This window comes from Oncorhynchus kisutch, unplaced genomic scaffold (assembly GCF_002021735.2).
Source record: "Oncorhynchus kisutch isolate 150728-3 unplaced genomic scaffold, Okis_V2 scaffold1109, whole genome shotgun sequence".
Taxonomy (NCBI): Eukaryota; Metazoa; Chordata; class Actinopteri; order Salmoniformes; family Salmonidae; genus Oncorhynchus; species Oncorhynchus kisutch.
Genome location: NW_022263054.1, coordinates 15,291 through 30,614, shown reverse-complemented (window position 1 = coordinate 30,614; position 15,324 = coordinate 15,291). Strand labels below are relative to the sequence as shown.

General features: G+C 42.4%; 2 protein-coding genes across 2 annotated transcripts; both read right to left on the bottom strand.

Annotated features, from left to right (window-relative positions):
• Nucleotides 1-3,658: 3,658 nt before the first annotated feature.
• LOC116364621 (uncharacterized) lies at nt 3,659-6,028 on the bottom strand. The gene is made up of 2 exons (XM_031817648.1): nt 5,823-6,028; nt 3,659-5,784 (listed from the first exon to the last, which is right to left on the bottom strand). Exons 1-2 carry the CDS (start codon nt 5,858-5,860, stop codon nt 4,437-4,439), a joined length of 1,386 nt encoding a protein of 461 aa, XP_031673508.1. The 5' UTR covers nt 5,861-6,028; the 3' UTR covers nt 3,659-4,436.
• Nucleotides 6,029-6,032: 4 nt separating this feature from the next.
• Nucleotides 6,033-8,907, bottom strand: LOC109876848 (sialoadhesin-like). The gene is made up of 8 exons (XM_031817649.1): nt 8,753-8,907; nt 7,941-8,279; nt 7,616-7,858; nt 7,074-7,337; nt 6,664-6,754; nt 6,463-6,502; nt 6,257-6,337; nt 6,033-6,149 (listed from the first exon to the last, which is right to left on the bottom strand). The coding sequence occupies exons 2-8, from the start codon at nt 8,068-8,070 to the stop codon at nt 6,054-6,056; spliced, it is 945 nt and encodes a 314-aa protein (XP_031673509.1). The 5' UTR covers nt 8,071-8,279; nt 8,753-8,907; the 3' UTR covers nt 6,033-6,053.
• Between the last annotated feature and the right edge of the window lie 6,417 nt (nt 8,908-15,324).

Below are 15,324 nucleotides of genomic sequence, written 5' to 3'. Positions count from 1 at the left end.
TGAGACTACTTTGATCCATGCAAATCTGTCAGTTTAAAATAAAATTTGCATTGGATGCATCTCAATCCACTTCATCCTTCTTTGTCGCACTTCTGCATCTGTGGTGAAACGGGACCGAGCTAGAGCCGTGTTTGTCAGACCATGAGACTAATTTCATCAATGGGGAGAGGGGGGAAGGGGTCATTGCAGGTCAGACCCTACAATGGCCCCCTTTAGTGTCTACAACATGGTTGTCATAGAGGTGGACCCCCTTTAGTGCCTACAACATGGTCGTTGTAGAGGTGAACCTCCTCAGAGTTCTAATGATGTCATCATCTCCATCCTCTGACATCAACGATGACATGTTTCACAGCTCAAGCCGAGGGGGGGACAGGGGAAGGAAATCACTTTGATTGACACTTCACACACTCATACTGTGTGTCCAGTGTTCTGTCTGTGCTGTGCTGTGTGTCAGAGGACTACAAAAGTGGTGACACCCCTCAACACCCCCATTTTATGTTCCATTTTAAAGTAAGGACACTGTGTCTTCCTCAATCTTCATATTCATTATTCTGTTCTTCCTCTGTCATATCCGCGGACAGTGCGTGGTGGTCAGGGTTGTCAGGGTGGTCAGGGTGGTAAAAGTTGTCAGGGTGGTCAGATTTGTCGGGCTGGTCAGAGTAGTCAGAGTTGTCAGGGTGGTCAGGGTTGTCAGGGTGGTCAGGGTAGTCAGGGTAGTCAGTGTAGTCAGGGTTGTCAGGGTTGTCAGAGTGGTCAGGATTGTCTGGGTTGTCAGGGTGGTCAGGGTAGTCAGGGTAGTTAGGGGAGTCAGGGTAGTCAGGGTAGTTAGGGGAGTCAGGGTAGTCTGGTTGGTCAGGGTTGTCTGGGTTGTCAGGGTGGTCATGGTTGTCAGGGTTGCCATGGTTTACCTGTAACTTCCTCTCTGGTCAGGCTTATGGTTGAAGAGAGAGAGAGCGAGAGAAAGAGAAGAGGGGGTAGATATAGAGAGGGGAGAGGGGGTTTGAGAGAGAGAGAGAGAGAGAGAGAGAGAGGAGAGGGGGTTAGAGAGAGAGAGAGAGAGAGAGAAATAGAGAGAGAAAGTGGGGGCTAGGGCGAGAGAGAGGGGGGAGGGGAAGATAGGGGAAAAGAGAGAGAGGGGAGAGGGTGAGAGAGGGAGAGAGTGAGGGAGAGAGAGAGGGAGAGAGACATTGTTACAACACTGCATATAGACATAATATGACATAATATTTATTTCGAGCTTTTGTGAGTGTTATGTTTACTGTTCATTTTTTACCATGACAATAAAGCCCTTTGAATTGATTTGAGAGAGAGAGAGAGAGAACTTGAATGTGAAAGTCCTCAATGGTGATGCCTGTGCTAAAACTGTCTTTTGGGCACTAGAGTCCCCTATCTATCTCTATGGAGGACATTTGAAAACACCTTCTCCCGCCTGCACAATCCGGCATTAGTCTGTCACTTTTACTTTTTACTTTCAAAAGTTATGATAAGAGTTGATTGGTAAAACTTGCTTGTATATGTTTATAAATGACAGCTGGTGTTTTGACAAAGACATATGAACTGGGAACTCATCAGCCTGGTGCTCTCCAGCTACACCCCCTGGACAGTAGGACAAACAGCAGGCAACAATGTGTCGGAGGAAACAGTGTCGAACTGACGAACGAAGTCGCTTGACCGACACAAGGAGTCTCTAGAGCACGATGAGACAAGGACATCCCGGCCGGTCAAACCCTCTCCTAACCCGGACGACCCTGGGCCAATTGTGCTCCGCCTCATGGGTCTCCCGGTCACAGCCAGCTGTAACACAGCCTGGGATTCATTGTTGAATTTGCAATTTCCAATTTGTTGTGTAATGTTTATGTCCATTGGCAGATGAGCACCAATACGTTTTCTCTCAAATTTCTCTTCATATGACAAGGATTGAAAAGGATTTGTCAGTAGATTGCCGACCTGATGCATGATGATGACTGCTTGTCCAGCTTGTCTAGCTAAGATTTTGAAAGTATGATGTGGACATGATCAGTCCAATCAAAGCTACGGTCTGTGGCCAATGACCTTGAGCCTTCTAGGATGTGCACTTCAAAGGGCTTGAATTTCCAAGCTCTCCCCATAGATTTTGCGGTGACGTAGTGTCCCCATGAGTGACAGAACACTGAGCAAATCATGGCGCAATTAGAGAACATTACCAACCCCTACGCTCTGTATTTTCCGCTGGCTCACCACCACAGAAAGCACTGAGTTAGGCTGAAACACCTGCATTTTGGAGCTGCCTTAACTCAAGAAAGGAAAAAAGAGACCGTGTTTGTATGCGACTTTATTAACTCAATGCTTTATTTATTTATTACATTGTTTGCAAACCGATGTGTCATGTATTAATACCAAAATAACATGAAAAAAGCACCAAAAAAAGCTAAACAGGTGGGGCTCAAAACAGATGGAGCTCTGTCCCACCTGCCATGTCTTGCTTGTCCTATGTTGCTATGTCTTGCCTGTTCTATGTTGCTATTGTCTATATTGTAATTGTTTTTAATAACCTGCCCAGGGACTGCGGTTGAAAATTAGCCGGCTGGCTAAAACCGGCACTTTTACTGAAACGTTGATTAATGTGCACTGTCCCTGTAAAAAAAAACTCAATGACGTGTCGCGGCTGCATGTATCTAGAAATTACGGACAAGTTGACGAACAAATTGCCCACCAAAATTTCTGAAATTATAATCAGAAACATGTCTAAATCAGGCCAAAAATATATCCTGCCCCCCCTATCAAAATAAATCCTGCCCCCCCTGTCAAAATATATCCTGCCCCCCCTGTCAAAATATATCCTGCCCCCCCTGTCAAATATATCCTGCCCCCCCTGTCAAAATAAATCCTGCCCCCTCTGTCAAAATATATCCTGCCCCCCCTGTCAAATATATCCTGCCCCCCCCTGTCAAATATATCCTGCCCCCCCCTGTCAAAATATATCCTGCCCTCCCTGTCAAAATATATCCTGCCCCCCCTGTCAAAAAAAATCCTTCACAGTCTTTGACTGTAGCCTGTAGCGAATGTTCTATATTTGCAGGCTAGTGTTGGGTGGTGAGGACCTCAGACTTTCACTTTATCACATAGTCGTGAGGTTGCAGATGGGTTATTAGCAGTTGTGGGCGGCTGCGGGTTAACAAACAGCTGACCGGCGCACCACTAGCGTGTGTGCCTGCATGTCCTTTGTGAGCAACAGTGCTGGGTGTTGATCTGTTCAATGGCTCTATCATGTGTCCAATAGGCAGAAATACAAGAAACGACAGCAGCGAGGAAAATAGTTATGAATCAATGTATTAATAGTTGATCAAATAATCTATGTATTTCTTATCTTGAACTTTGAGCTTATTTACAACTTGGCGCTTATACTGTATTGACACCAAACCAAATTGTAAAAACTGCAAAGGTAAACGTATTTAATGTATCTAAAATATGTAATAATGAACAGTGTTGATAATAAAATAAGTGATATCATGAAACTGAACAATATGGTATTACCTAATATAAAATAATGAATATAAAATGTGCAATAATGTCTGACAGGAATACAAAGTAAATAATTAAGAGTGTAAGGGATGTCGTCCTCCTCTTCTGAGGAGGAGTAGCGAGAAGGATCGGAGGACCAATGCGCAGCGTGGTAAGTGTCCATAATGTTTATTTTAAGACGTAAACTGAACACTACGAAATACAAAACAATAAATGTGAAATAACGAAAACCGAAACAGTACCGTGTGGACCAAACACTCACACGGAAAACAAACACCCACAAACCAAAAGTGAAACCCAGGCTACCTAAGTATGATTCTCAATCAGGGACAACAATGGACAGCTCCCTCTGATTGAGAACAATACTAGGCCGAACTCAAAACCCAACATAGAAAAACAAACAGACTGCCCACCCAACTCACGCCCCCCTGACCATACTAAAACAAAAACAAAAACAAAGGTCAGAACGTGACAAGGAGAAACCTGGTCCAAGAGCTAGAAGTAATAAAAAGCTGTTATCAATATTAGTCACTGAGAAATGTCGGCCTATTTTTGTTATAAAAATCTGGAAAAGACAAATCCCAAAGAAAAACAGCAGAAACATAATATTCATCTACAGAGAGTAAACAGAAAAGCGATATGTGTTACAGAGAATCTACAAATGGTCAAATCTCATTGAAAAAGAGCAGAAACATAATCGATCTTATTTCTCATCAATATACACAATTATCATTACAAGGAAAGAGAATTCAACTCCAGCATTTACTCAGAAGTTAAAGCTTCGGAAACACTTGACATGTCACCAATAAGCATAATTACATAAATATGTCTTACTGCCCCTGTGCAAGGCAGTTAACCCATTGTTCACCGGGCACCGAAGATGAGGATGTCGATTATGGCAGCCCCCCGCATCGCTCTGATTCAGAGGGGTTGGGTTAAATGCGGAAGACACATTTCAGTTGAATGCATTCAGTTGTACAATTGACGAGGAATGGAGTGATAAGACAAGGTTGAGAGAAGAGTTTCCCTTTGGAGTGATAAGACAAGGTTGAGAGGAGAGTTTCCCTTTGGAGTGATAAGACAAGGTTGAGAGGAGAGTTTCCCTTTGGAGTGATAAGACAAGGTTGAGAGGAGAGTTTCCCTTTGGAGTGATAAGACAAGGTTGAGAGGAGAGTTTCCCTTTGGAGTGATAAGACAAGGTTGAGAGGAGAGTTTCCCTTTGGAGTGATAAGACAAGGTTGAGAGGAGAGTTTCCCTTTGGAGTGATAAGACAAGGTTGAGAGGAGAGTTTCCCTTTGGAGTGATAAGACAAGGTTGAGAGGAGAGTTTCCCTTTGGAGTGATAAGACAAGGTTGAGAGGAGAGTTTCCCTTTGGAGTGATAAGACAAGGTTTGAGAGGAGAGTTTCCCTTTGGAGTGATAAGACAAGGTTGAGAGGAGAGTTTCCCTTTGGAGTGATAAGACAAGGTTGAGAGGAGAGTTTCCCTTTGGAGTGATAAGACAAGGTTGAGAGGAGAGTTTCCCTTTGGAGTGATAAGACAAGGTTGAGAGGAGAGTTTCCCTTTGGAGTGATAAGACAAGGTTGAGAGGAGAGTTTCCCTTTGGAGTGATAAGACAAGGTTGAGAGGAGAGTTTCCCTTTGGAGTGATAAGACAAGGTTGAGAGGAGAGTTTCCCTTTGGAGTGATAAGACAAGGTTGAGAGGAGAGTTTCCCTTTGGAGTGATAAGACAAGGTTGAGAGGAGAGTTTCCCTTTGGAGTGATAAGACAAGGTTGAGAGGAGAGTTTCCCTTTGGAGTGATAAGACAAGGTTGAGAGGAGAGTTTCCCTTTGGAGTGATAAGACAAGGTTGAGAGGAGAGTTTCCCTTTGGAGTGATAAGACAAGGTTGAGAGGAGAGTTTCCCTTTGGAGTGATAAGACAAGGTTGAGAGGAGAGTTTCCCTTTGGAGTGATAAGACAAGGTTGAGAGGAGAGTTTCCCTTTGGAGTGATAAGACAAGGTTTGAGAGGAGAGTTTCCCTTTGGAGTGATAAGACAAGGTTGAGAGGAGAGTTTCCCTTTGGAGTGATAAGACAAGGTTGAGAGGAGAGTTTCCCTTTGGAGTGATAAGACAAGGTTGAGAGGAGAGTTTCCCTTTGGAGTGATAAGACAAGGTTGAGAGGAGAGTTTCCCTTTGGAGTGATAAGACAAGGTTGAGAGGAGAGTTTCCCTTTGGAGTGATAAGACAAGGTTGAGAGGAGAGTTTCCCTTTGGAGTGATAAGACAAGGTTGAGAGGAGAGTTTCCCTTTGGAGTGATAAGACAAGGTTGAGAGGAGAGTTTCCCTTTCCTTAACTTTGCAAGAAAATAAAAATAATGACATGATTTTCTAAAACGTTAAAGCTCATTATCTGGAAAGCCTTCTAGATATGACAGCAGTATGATAGCGGGAGAATAGAGGTGTAAATCCTAGCTTTAGTTTGGTGCTGAAGCTCTTCATCCAGGTTCTGTGGTGAGTCTCTTCAGTCCAGGTTCTGTGGTGGTTCTCTTCAGTCCAGGTTCTGTGGTGGTTCCCTTCAGTCCAGGTTATGTGGTGGTTCTCTACAGTTCTCATAATCTGAGGGCTCAGCATCTATCTGAGGGACTGTGTCACTAGAGGAGTCCCTCACATTCTGAAAGAAAACACAATGGTCACATTACACACCACTCTATTACATTTTTATGGACACAAACACACACACAAACACAAACAAACACACAAACACAAACACACACTTACTGCCAGGGTGTCATACTCTGGTGACCTGGTCTTCATGTTCAGTGCTGTGTACGTGTCACTGTTAGGATCAGGATGGGCACTCTGTGCAGAGAGAAAGAGAGAGAGAGTTGTCATGGTAACAGTGAAAATAGTATGAGAGAGACTCTCGTGACATAGTAAATTCATGTCACCAGGTGTGGAGGTGGAGGCATAGCTGATATCATCACCTGTGTGTCTGCTGTGACATCACTTCCTCCTGTGGATCTCCTGTAATGAGGGACAGAGTGAGTTCTGCTCTCTACTGACCTCTAATGGAAGTTGACATGTTACAAATAAAGTTTTGCACATTAATTAATGAATGAATGGATGAATATATTAATGCATTCATAACAAATCAGGGTGCTAAGGTAAAACAAAATGTATGTCACCTGAACCACATGAAGCAAGGGAGAAAGAGGATGAGAACCAGAATAAACACTGTGATTCCTACAGCTGCAGTCAGAACTGATGTTTGTTTCCCTATAATAAAATATGGATGATATGAGGACATGGCAAGATATAATTAACTAAAAACAAATATAATTTGGTAAAACCTGTCTCCTCCCCTTCATCCACACTGATTGAAGAGGATTTAACAAGTAGCATCAATATGGGATCAAAGCTTCACTTGGATTCACCTGGTCAGCCTGTCTATGTCATGGAAAGAGCACGTGTTCTTAATGTTTTGTACACTCAATGTTTAATTATAAACCAAAGTTTAAAAAAAGCCAAATTCAAAGTATTAACATTAGAATGAAACATGTAGTTTTGTATTGAAGTATTGAAGATGGAACTTTACCTGCTACAATGATCATCAGAGCTGTAGAGTTCATAGATCCTCTTCCATTCTGGGCCTCACAGTAATATTCTCCTCTGTCCTCAGAGATGATGTTAGTGATGCTGTAACTCTGTCCTGATGCTTTTGGTGAGGTTACGTTCTTCTTGTACCAGGTGTATTTGTCCACAGGTGGGTTGGCATCACTGCTGCAGGTCAGAGTCACTGAACTGCCCTCCACTATTTCACCAGAGGGACTGACTGACACTGAGGTGTTCTTTGGGCCGTCTGGTGGACAATATGTAACACATTGTTCATACATAGAGCTTTACATGAGGAGCATCATGGAACTTGGACTTGTGATTAAAATAAATGAAATATTAATATAAATATGTGGAACTTAGACATTAATGTAACAATACAGTGTTTGTGAAGTACTTGTAGTTACTACAGTAATGAGATGAGTACAATCATGGAACTTGGACAAAGATTGAAATAATGGATATAATAGATGAGAGAAGATGTTACTAAAAGAATACAACTGGAGATGGATCACACATCCTCACATCTGACAGTGAGAGTCTCTTCAGCAGAGGGGAGATCCTCATGGCCTTCTACAGAACAGGAGTATCTGCCTGCATCCTCACTGCTGACTGGGTTTAGGAACAGACTGGTAGATTGGTTGGTTACATATCCATTCTTGTACCAGATGTAGGTGGGGTTGTCACTCAGAATACAGGTGGTGCTACAGGTCAGTATCACCTTCTGTCCGTCTGTCACAGTGGCAGGAGTCATCTTCACCTGCAGACCTAAATGAAAGAGGATTAAAGCACTGAGTTCATCATTAAGTAATCGTTTGCAGTATTGATAGGATGTGACCTGCAGTGTTACCTGTGACAGTCAGAGTTGTTCCAGGGATGGTGGGCTCCCAGGTTGTCTGATCTGTTCTGAATCTAATCTTATACTCAGCTGAGTCCTCCTCTCTCAGGTCTGTGATTCTCAGGATGGAGTCACTCTGCATATTTCCAAGGTACTCCACACGACCTCCATACCCCGGGCTCAGGATTTGAGACGTCTCATGAAGTTTTCCTTTTGTATACCAGATTGTTTCAGAGACTGTATGACCACTGGGATAAGTATAAGAGCAGGATATGTCCACTGATGACCCATTCAAGGTACAGATCCTCTGATGGGTGTAAGTCACGTGGAAATAACTGTGACCCTCAACAGCTGAAACACAAGTACATTTTTCAAATGGTGTCAGAATTTAGAACTGTAAAATCAACCACCATTAATCTATATGGAATAGTAGCTCTACCTCATGTCTGTTTCACTAAACATCAACCACCATTAATCTCAATGGAATAGTAGCTCTACCTCATGTCTGTTTCACTAAACATCAACCACCATTAATCTCAATGGAATAGTAGCTCTACCTCATGTCTGTTTCACTAAACATCAACCACCATTAATCTATATGGAATAGTAGCTCTATCTAATGTCTGTTTCACTAAACATTAACAACCATTAACCCAATTTGGAATAGTAGCTCTATCTAATGTCTGTTTCACTAAACATTAACAACCATTAACCCAATTTGGAATAGTAGCTCTATCTCATGTCTGTTTCACTAAACATCAACACTGACCAATGATGTATTGGAGGATTTTGACAGACTTTAAAAGTGTATTAGTCACACTCACACACTGCAGGAGAATTGATGCCTTTTACAGCACAGTAGAAGCTGTCTTCAGTTTTAAAGTAGAATGTGTATGAGGGGGAGGAGTCCTCTTGTACAATCTTACTGTTCCTGTACCAGGTGTAGGTGGGGTTACCAGTCAGAGTACAGGTGGTGCTACAGGTCAGTGTCGTTGACCACCTTGTAGTGGTCACCTGGAGTAGATAACAACATTAAAACCATCAATGACCTGTTGTCTAGTTCAAATGAGGCAGGAGTGGACGTTCTCAAATCATCAATTCAGACATTCCTATTATACCAACATTCATATTAATTATATTATTTCTGTACAAATTTAGACAATTTTTCCAGAACCACTTAAACAGATCAACACTATATATAATATCACTGTACCTGTAACAGACAGAGTGATTAAACAGATTAATACTATATATAATATCACTGTACCTGTAACAGACAGAGTGATTAAACAGATTAATACTATATATAATATCACTGTACCTGTAACAGACAGAGTGATTAAACAGATCAACACTATATATAATATCACTGTACCTGTAACAGACAGAGTGACTCCAGGATAGCCAGAATATTTCCCTCCAGTCTGATCTGTTATAAATCTGAATTTGTATTCAGCTGAGTCACTCTCTCTCAGGTCTGTGATTTTCAGGGTGTGGCCATTCATCTTATCACTACGGTACGTCACACGACCTTTGTAGTTTGAGTCATTTCTCAGATTTACATACTTCTCCACATCATACATTTTGGTGAACCAGAAGGTTGTTGTGACTGTACCACTGGGATATCTGATAGAGCAGGACATCTCCACTGTTGACCCCTTCAAGGTACAGATACTCTGAGTGGTGTATGTAACACTCCAGCCTTTCTGACTCAGTACCACTGAAACACAGTTAGACATCACAAGGACGTTACATTAAGTTCAAGGTCTTGTGACTCACACTAACACTTTGTTCCATAGTTGCTGAGTTGAGACATAGATATTCTTTGGTTGAGTGTGAATGAAAACCACAGATAAGCTTCACTCAGAGAGGTGTGAAAGACAACTGTTTAAAGGGAAGTGGAGACGCCAAATGTGTCGTCAGTAGAACATAAAAATGGTTATGCTTTTAGAAATATCTGTAGATCGATAAACAGAGCAACTTCAAGATAAGAATGAGCCCGTACCTGCTACAGACCAGAGAAAGACCACCAGAGAAAGACGACCACCTGCTGTTCTCAAGACCATTGTTGCATCTCCCACCCTGCAGTCTTAGAAATATATACAACAACTCACTCTATACCTGGTGAATAACTCCACCTGATACATTGAAGTATAAACTGTAAATGGGGTACAGGGCCTCATTACTGAAAATGAACCAGGCTCATATTGTGTTGTGTTGTATTGTGCTATATGGTTGTCTATGTGAATACTGTCTGTCTGTAAGTCTATATCACTATGTATGTAAAGTGTGTGACGTGTTGCATGTCTGTCTATTTAAGATGACATGATGTATGATGCATAAACTATTTATCTAATGGATACAATAAAGTCATCATTATCATCACCATCATTATAAACAACACCAACAGCGTATTGAACAGGTCTGTATTACTGTAAACACATATTTCTATATTGATTGTTCTGAAGCTGTTTTATTCTCAGAACCCCAAATATAGGAGGATAAATGTTCAATCCTCTACGGTCCATCAAGCTGTACAGCAGCATAAAGACTGACCACCAGGTTCAATGACAGCACCTATCCTCAAGCTGTGAGGCTAAACAGAAGTCTCTCACACACACACACACACACACACACACACACACACACACACACACACACACACACACACACACACACACACACACACACACACACACACTGCAGTATTACAATGTTTGTCTGCATGTCTTTTTTACCCTGGTTAATCATCTCATCACTATGTAGATCAACACTCCTACACTGAGACACTTTATGAATACTGACCCTGATGTAACAACCAAAACATAACAACAAGTAAAATGATACATTAACCTTCAAGTATATGACTTATGACTAAAAACAAATAACCAAAAACTATTTTTATGTCAAGAGTACTTACAGAGTGAAGTGAAGGGGAGAGTCTTGTACAGTGAGTCAACTTACTGGTAGTAAGTGTGAGTTCTGTGGTTGATACATATTTAAAGTAGCTGAGACAGAACTGTCCTCTCCTTCCTCTTTAAGACATAAACATGCATGACGACCAGACCAGCACATCAGGAAAGGGAAGTTAATGTATTAAAATGGGTCCTACAGTTCTATAATGGACAAAATGTCCCCCATTTCCACTTTCATTTAAATAGAGAACCATTTTAACAATATGTTGACTATTCTATATGGAATGTTTATAATATATTAGGATGTGTTGCCTTGTCCCTCTGAGTTCTACATGGAACAGGTCAAAGTTCCATTTGGTCAGGTCCATGATGTCATTTCTATTCATTCTATTCTACTAACCCATTTAATGTACACTCCTCATCAGCTGCATCAAAGACCCTGCACTGACCCCCTTTAGTGTCTACAACATGGTTGTTGTAGAGGCGTTGGCCTGGGCAACAACCCCCTGAAGATTCTAATGATGACATCATCTCCATCATCTAACATCAATAACCAAACATGTTTCACAGCTCAGGCCCGAGGGGGCGGGGGAAGGAAATCAGAGGAGCACTCCTCTTCACTTTGATTGACACTTACTCCTACTGTGTGTCCAGTGTCCTGTCTGTGCTGTGTGTCAGAGGACTACAAAAGCGGTGACACCCTCCCAACAGCCCCATTCTAGCCAAGTTTCCTGTTCCCTTTTCAGGTAGCTACACGGTCCCTCCTCCTCTTCCTCAATCTTCATATTCATTATTCTGTTATTCCGTCTCTTCTTCCTTACTCTGTCATATCCGGACGGTACGTGGTGTTCAGGCTTGTAAGGGTTGTCAGGGTTTCCTGTCTCTTCCTCTCTGGTCAGGCTTGTGTTTGAAGCGACACCTGTCACCGTAGAAACAGCCGGTGGTCCTCCAGAAGAAACACTCGTCACCATTGATGGGAGCCATCCTCCTGGTCCTGGGAGAGATGGAGACAAACAGTATGAAAACACAAGCACCTGCACCTGTGTGTAACTGACGGGAGACTCTGGCAGCTCAGGACAGGAGGAAGATTCTGGCAGCTCTGGACAGGCTCGGGAGCACCTGTAGGGAGGAGACGGAGAGACAGCCTGGTGCGGGGGGCTGCCACCGGAGGGCTGGTGCGTGGAGGCGAGCCTGCCCAACCCTACCTGGCTGAATGCTCCCCGTAGCCTGGCCAGTGCGGCGAGGTGGAATAGCCCGCACCGGACTGTGCTGCTGCCTTCTCATACCACCGCCTCTCGGCTTTCGCTGCCTCCAGCTCTGCCTTGGGGTGGCGATATTCTCCCGGCTGTCCCCAGGGTCCCTTGCCATCCAAGATCTCCTCCGATGTCCAGGAGTCTGGAGATCGCTGCTGCTGCAGCCCGTTACCACGCTGCTTGGTCCTTTGGTGGTGGAAGAAGAGGAGGACCAGGTGCAGCGTGGTATATGTCCATATTTATTAAATGAACACGGCAATAACAAAAATAACAACGAGAACGACTGAAAACAGTTCTGGCTGGTGCAGACAAACAACAGAAAACAATCACCCACAACTCAAAGGTGAAAGTATGGTTCTCAATCAGGGACAACGATTGACAGCTGCCTCTGATTGAGAACCATACCAGGCCAAACACAGAAATCCCAAATTATAGAAAAAAGAACATAGACTGCCCACCCCAACTCACGCCCTGACCATACTAAAACAAAGACAAAACAAAAGAACTAAGGTCAGAACGTGACAGCAGATCAGTTAAGAACAAATTCTTATTTACAATGACGGCCAAGGAACAGTGTGCTCCTGCTTCCACCTTCCATTTCAAACGTTTATATGAGATGATTGGTAACACTTTATAACTCATAATTATTCATTATAAATGCTTATATATTATATGTTCTATGTTTATAAATTGTAGATGATGTTTTGACAGACAGATGGATGTCCTTACCCTGTGGAGGCGTACTGGGAGGCTGGGGAGGTGTTGAGGCCTATAGGGTTGGTCCTCTGAGGAGAGGGAGGGGTTCTCTGCATTTAGCTGTCTGGGTACCTGATCACCAGCCTGGTGCTCTCCAGCTCCACCCGCTGGACCGGAGGACAAACAGCAGGCACAGTCCAAATACATGCAATGGGACCAATAGCATTGTCCCACAAGTACAATGGAACCAATAACAAAGCTTGTTTTTCCTTTGCTGCCAGAAAGGAGTTGAATAGTTGTACTTTTCTCTCTGTGTTGAACGATGGTGATACTATTTAAAGCTCTAAACTGAAGCTCTAAACTGAAGGCTCTTGACTCTGTGTATCATGCAGGGATGTCTAACTCAACATTTAGATCTCTACAGTGCTGTCAGGTGGACATCAGTAGCAACACGCAGCCTCAAACCCTGGTCCATTCCTATTCAGAAGGCCATTTAAGGAAAACTGAGGGGAGGGGAGGGGAGGGGAGGGGAGGGGAGAGAGTGAAGGGAGGAAAGGATGGGGAGATAGAAGGAGTGGGGAGAGGGAGAAGACAGACCGACACACACACACACATACACACAATCAGCAATTTCCATATTCACAGTAGCAAGCTCAGACACTGACCTTCATCCCCATCAGTGCACTCCCCTTGAAGAAGTATCCCTTTGGCCAATCAGGGTTGAGCTGGATGGAATTCTGAGCGTCTGATAGGGTAGAGGGGTAGAGCTCTAGACACCAGTAGCAGTATAAACCATATTCCCAAAGAACCAAAGAAATGAGATCAATGTAGAAATAGTCCATCCAGACCTTTACCACCTAGTAAATCTGTTGGACCACTTACATTAGAGTTCTCATGCAGTAGTCTAGGGAGCAACATACCCATACCACACACACACGCAGAGACACAAGCAAAAAAACACACACACACACGCAACAACACACACACGCACACACATTTAAACACACACACACACGCAGGCACACACACGCACACACCCATACAACGTCTGATCTACCGGGAAAGACTCTGGCAAGTTCCAACTCAGTGTGTGTGCGTGCATGTTTGTGTGTGTGTTTGTTGATGAAACGTGCTGTTTGTTGATCTATTACAGTTTATCTCCTGACAGTAATGGAGTATCCCTGGCTGGCCTATAGGCTAGCCACTCATGCATTATGTTGCTCAATGGCACCATCATGTGTACGATAGGCAGAAATACAAGAAACATAATTTATTTATTTGTTGTCTATTTATTGTCTAACTTTGAGCTTATTTACATGATACTTGTACTGTATTCAATGTAAAAAAAAACAGAAAAATGTAATGTATCTAAAATAGGTAATAACTCATAATTTGATAATTAAACAAGCAATATTATGACACGGAACAATATGGTATAACATAATATAAAATATAAAATTACCAATAACATCTGACACCATTACAAAGTAAAACGTATTAAAACAAATCAGGAGAAACTCCAGAGCTAAAATTATTTAAAAGCTCTTGTAACAGTATAACTTTAGACCAGCCCAAGCTAGCCGTTTCACATCCGTTACACTCTTATCAATATTATTCATTTTGTGTCACTAAAACAAACCAATACTTTATCTATTATAAAAAATCTGGAATTGGCTAAATCCCATAGAAAAAGATCAAAAACAGATAAGTACACAAGACTTCTTCAAGTCTTGACTAATGCATTTGTATAGAGACACTTTTGCTGCACTTCTACTCTGATTTGCTCAGAGCGTCTGCTAGCTCATTAGTGCAGGGGTTCTTAAACCTTTTCAGCCTGGGACCCGAATGCAACATTCTGTGTTTTCCTGGGACCCAAACTTAGGAAAATATGCAACTATACATAAATATCAGTACATTTCATTGCCCTTATGCCTAAAACAAATGCAATATAGACAAAAACAAATAACAATGACATTAAATATCTATTAATGTTTATTTTCCCCCATTGAAAACACTTACATATCTGTCTAGGCTGGAACTGTTGCTGTTAAAATACAATAAATCATTTTAATTCTGAATTGGAATAAAAGGATTGTTCACATCACACAGATGAATAACAGAACACACACACAGGCTTTTTGATAGTGCATCCCTAAGTAACAGTACAGATGAAAATGATCAGGCCTACTGTACATCTTACTGTAGAAATGCTTGTTGAAAGTCAAGGTTGGAACTGTTGCTGTTAAACTACAATACATATGTTTTTATTCTGACCTGGAATAAAGTGATTGATCACATCTGTAGACCAGAAAACCCCCACACAGTCCTAATGAGAGCAGGTCTATTCTGGGCTCTGTTTTTGACAGTGTAACACTGAGGTCAAGCTCAGCCTTGAGACTGTTTCTGTACATGTTTTATAAGTGTCAGAGTTGAGAACCCTGACTCACATAGGGATGTGGTGCCAAACTGGACCAGAACATCTACTGCTTTCTCAGTCAGGCAGGAGACCGCTTCCTACTGTACATGAACAAC

Coding starts and splice junctions, on each gene's coding strand:
- LOC116364621 (XM_031817648.1), bottom strand. CDS start 5,860: ATGTCATTATTTTTATTTTCTTGCAAAGTTAAGGAAAG. Junction 5,785..5,822: donor TCTTGCAAAGTTAAGGAAAG/GGAAACTCTCCT, acceptor ATCACTCCAAAG/GGAAACTCTCCTCTCAACCT.
- LOC109876848 (XM_031817649.1), bottom strand. CDS start 8,070: ATGCAGAGTGACTCCATCCTGAGAATCACAGACCTGAGAGAGGAGGAC. Junction 7,859..7,940: donor AACAACTCTGACTGTCACAG/GTAACACTGCAG, acceptor TCTTTCATTTAG/GTCTGCAGGTGAAGATGACT. Junction 6,503..6,663: donor CCTTGCTTCATGTGGTTCAG/GTGACATACATT, acceptor CCCTCATTACAG/GAGATCCACAGGAGGAAGTG.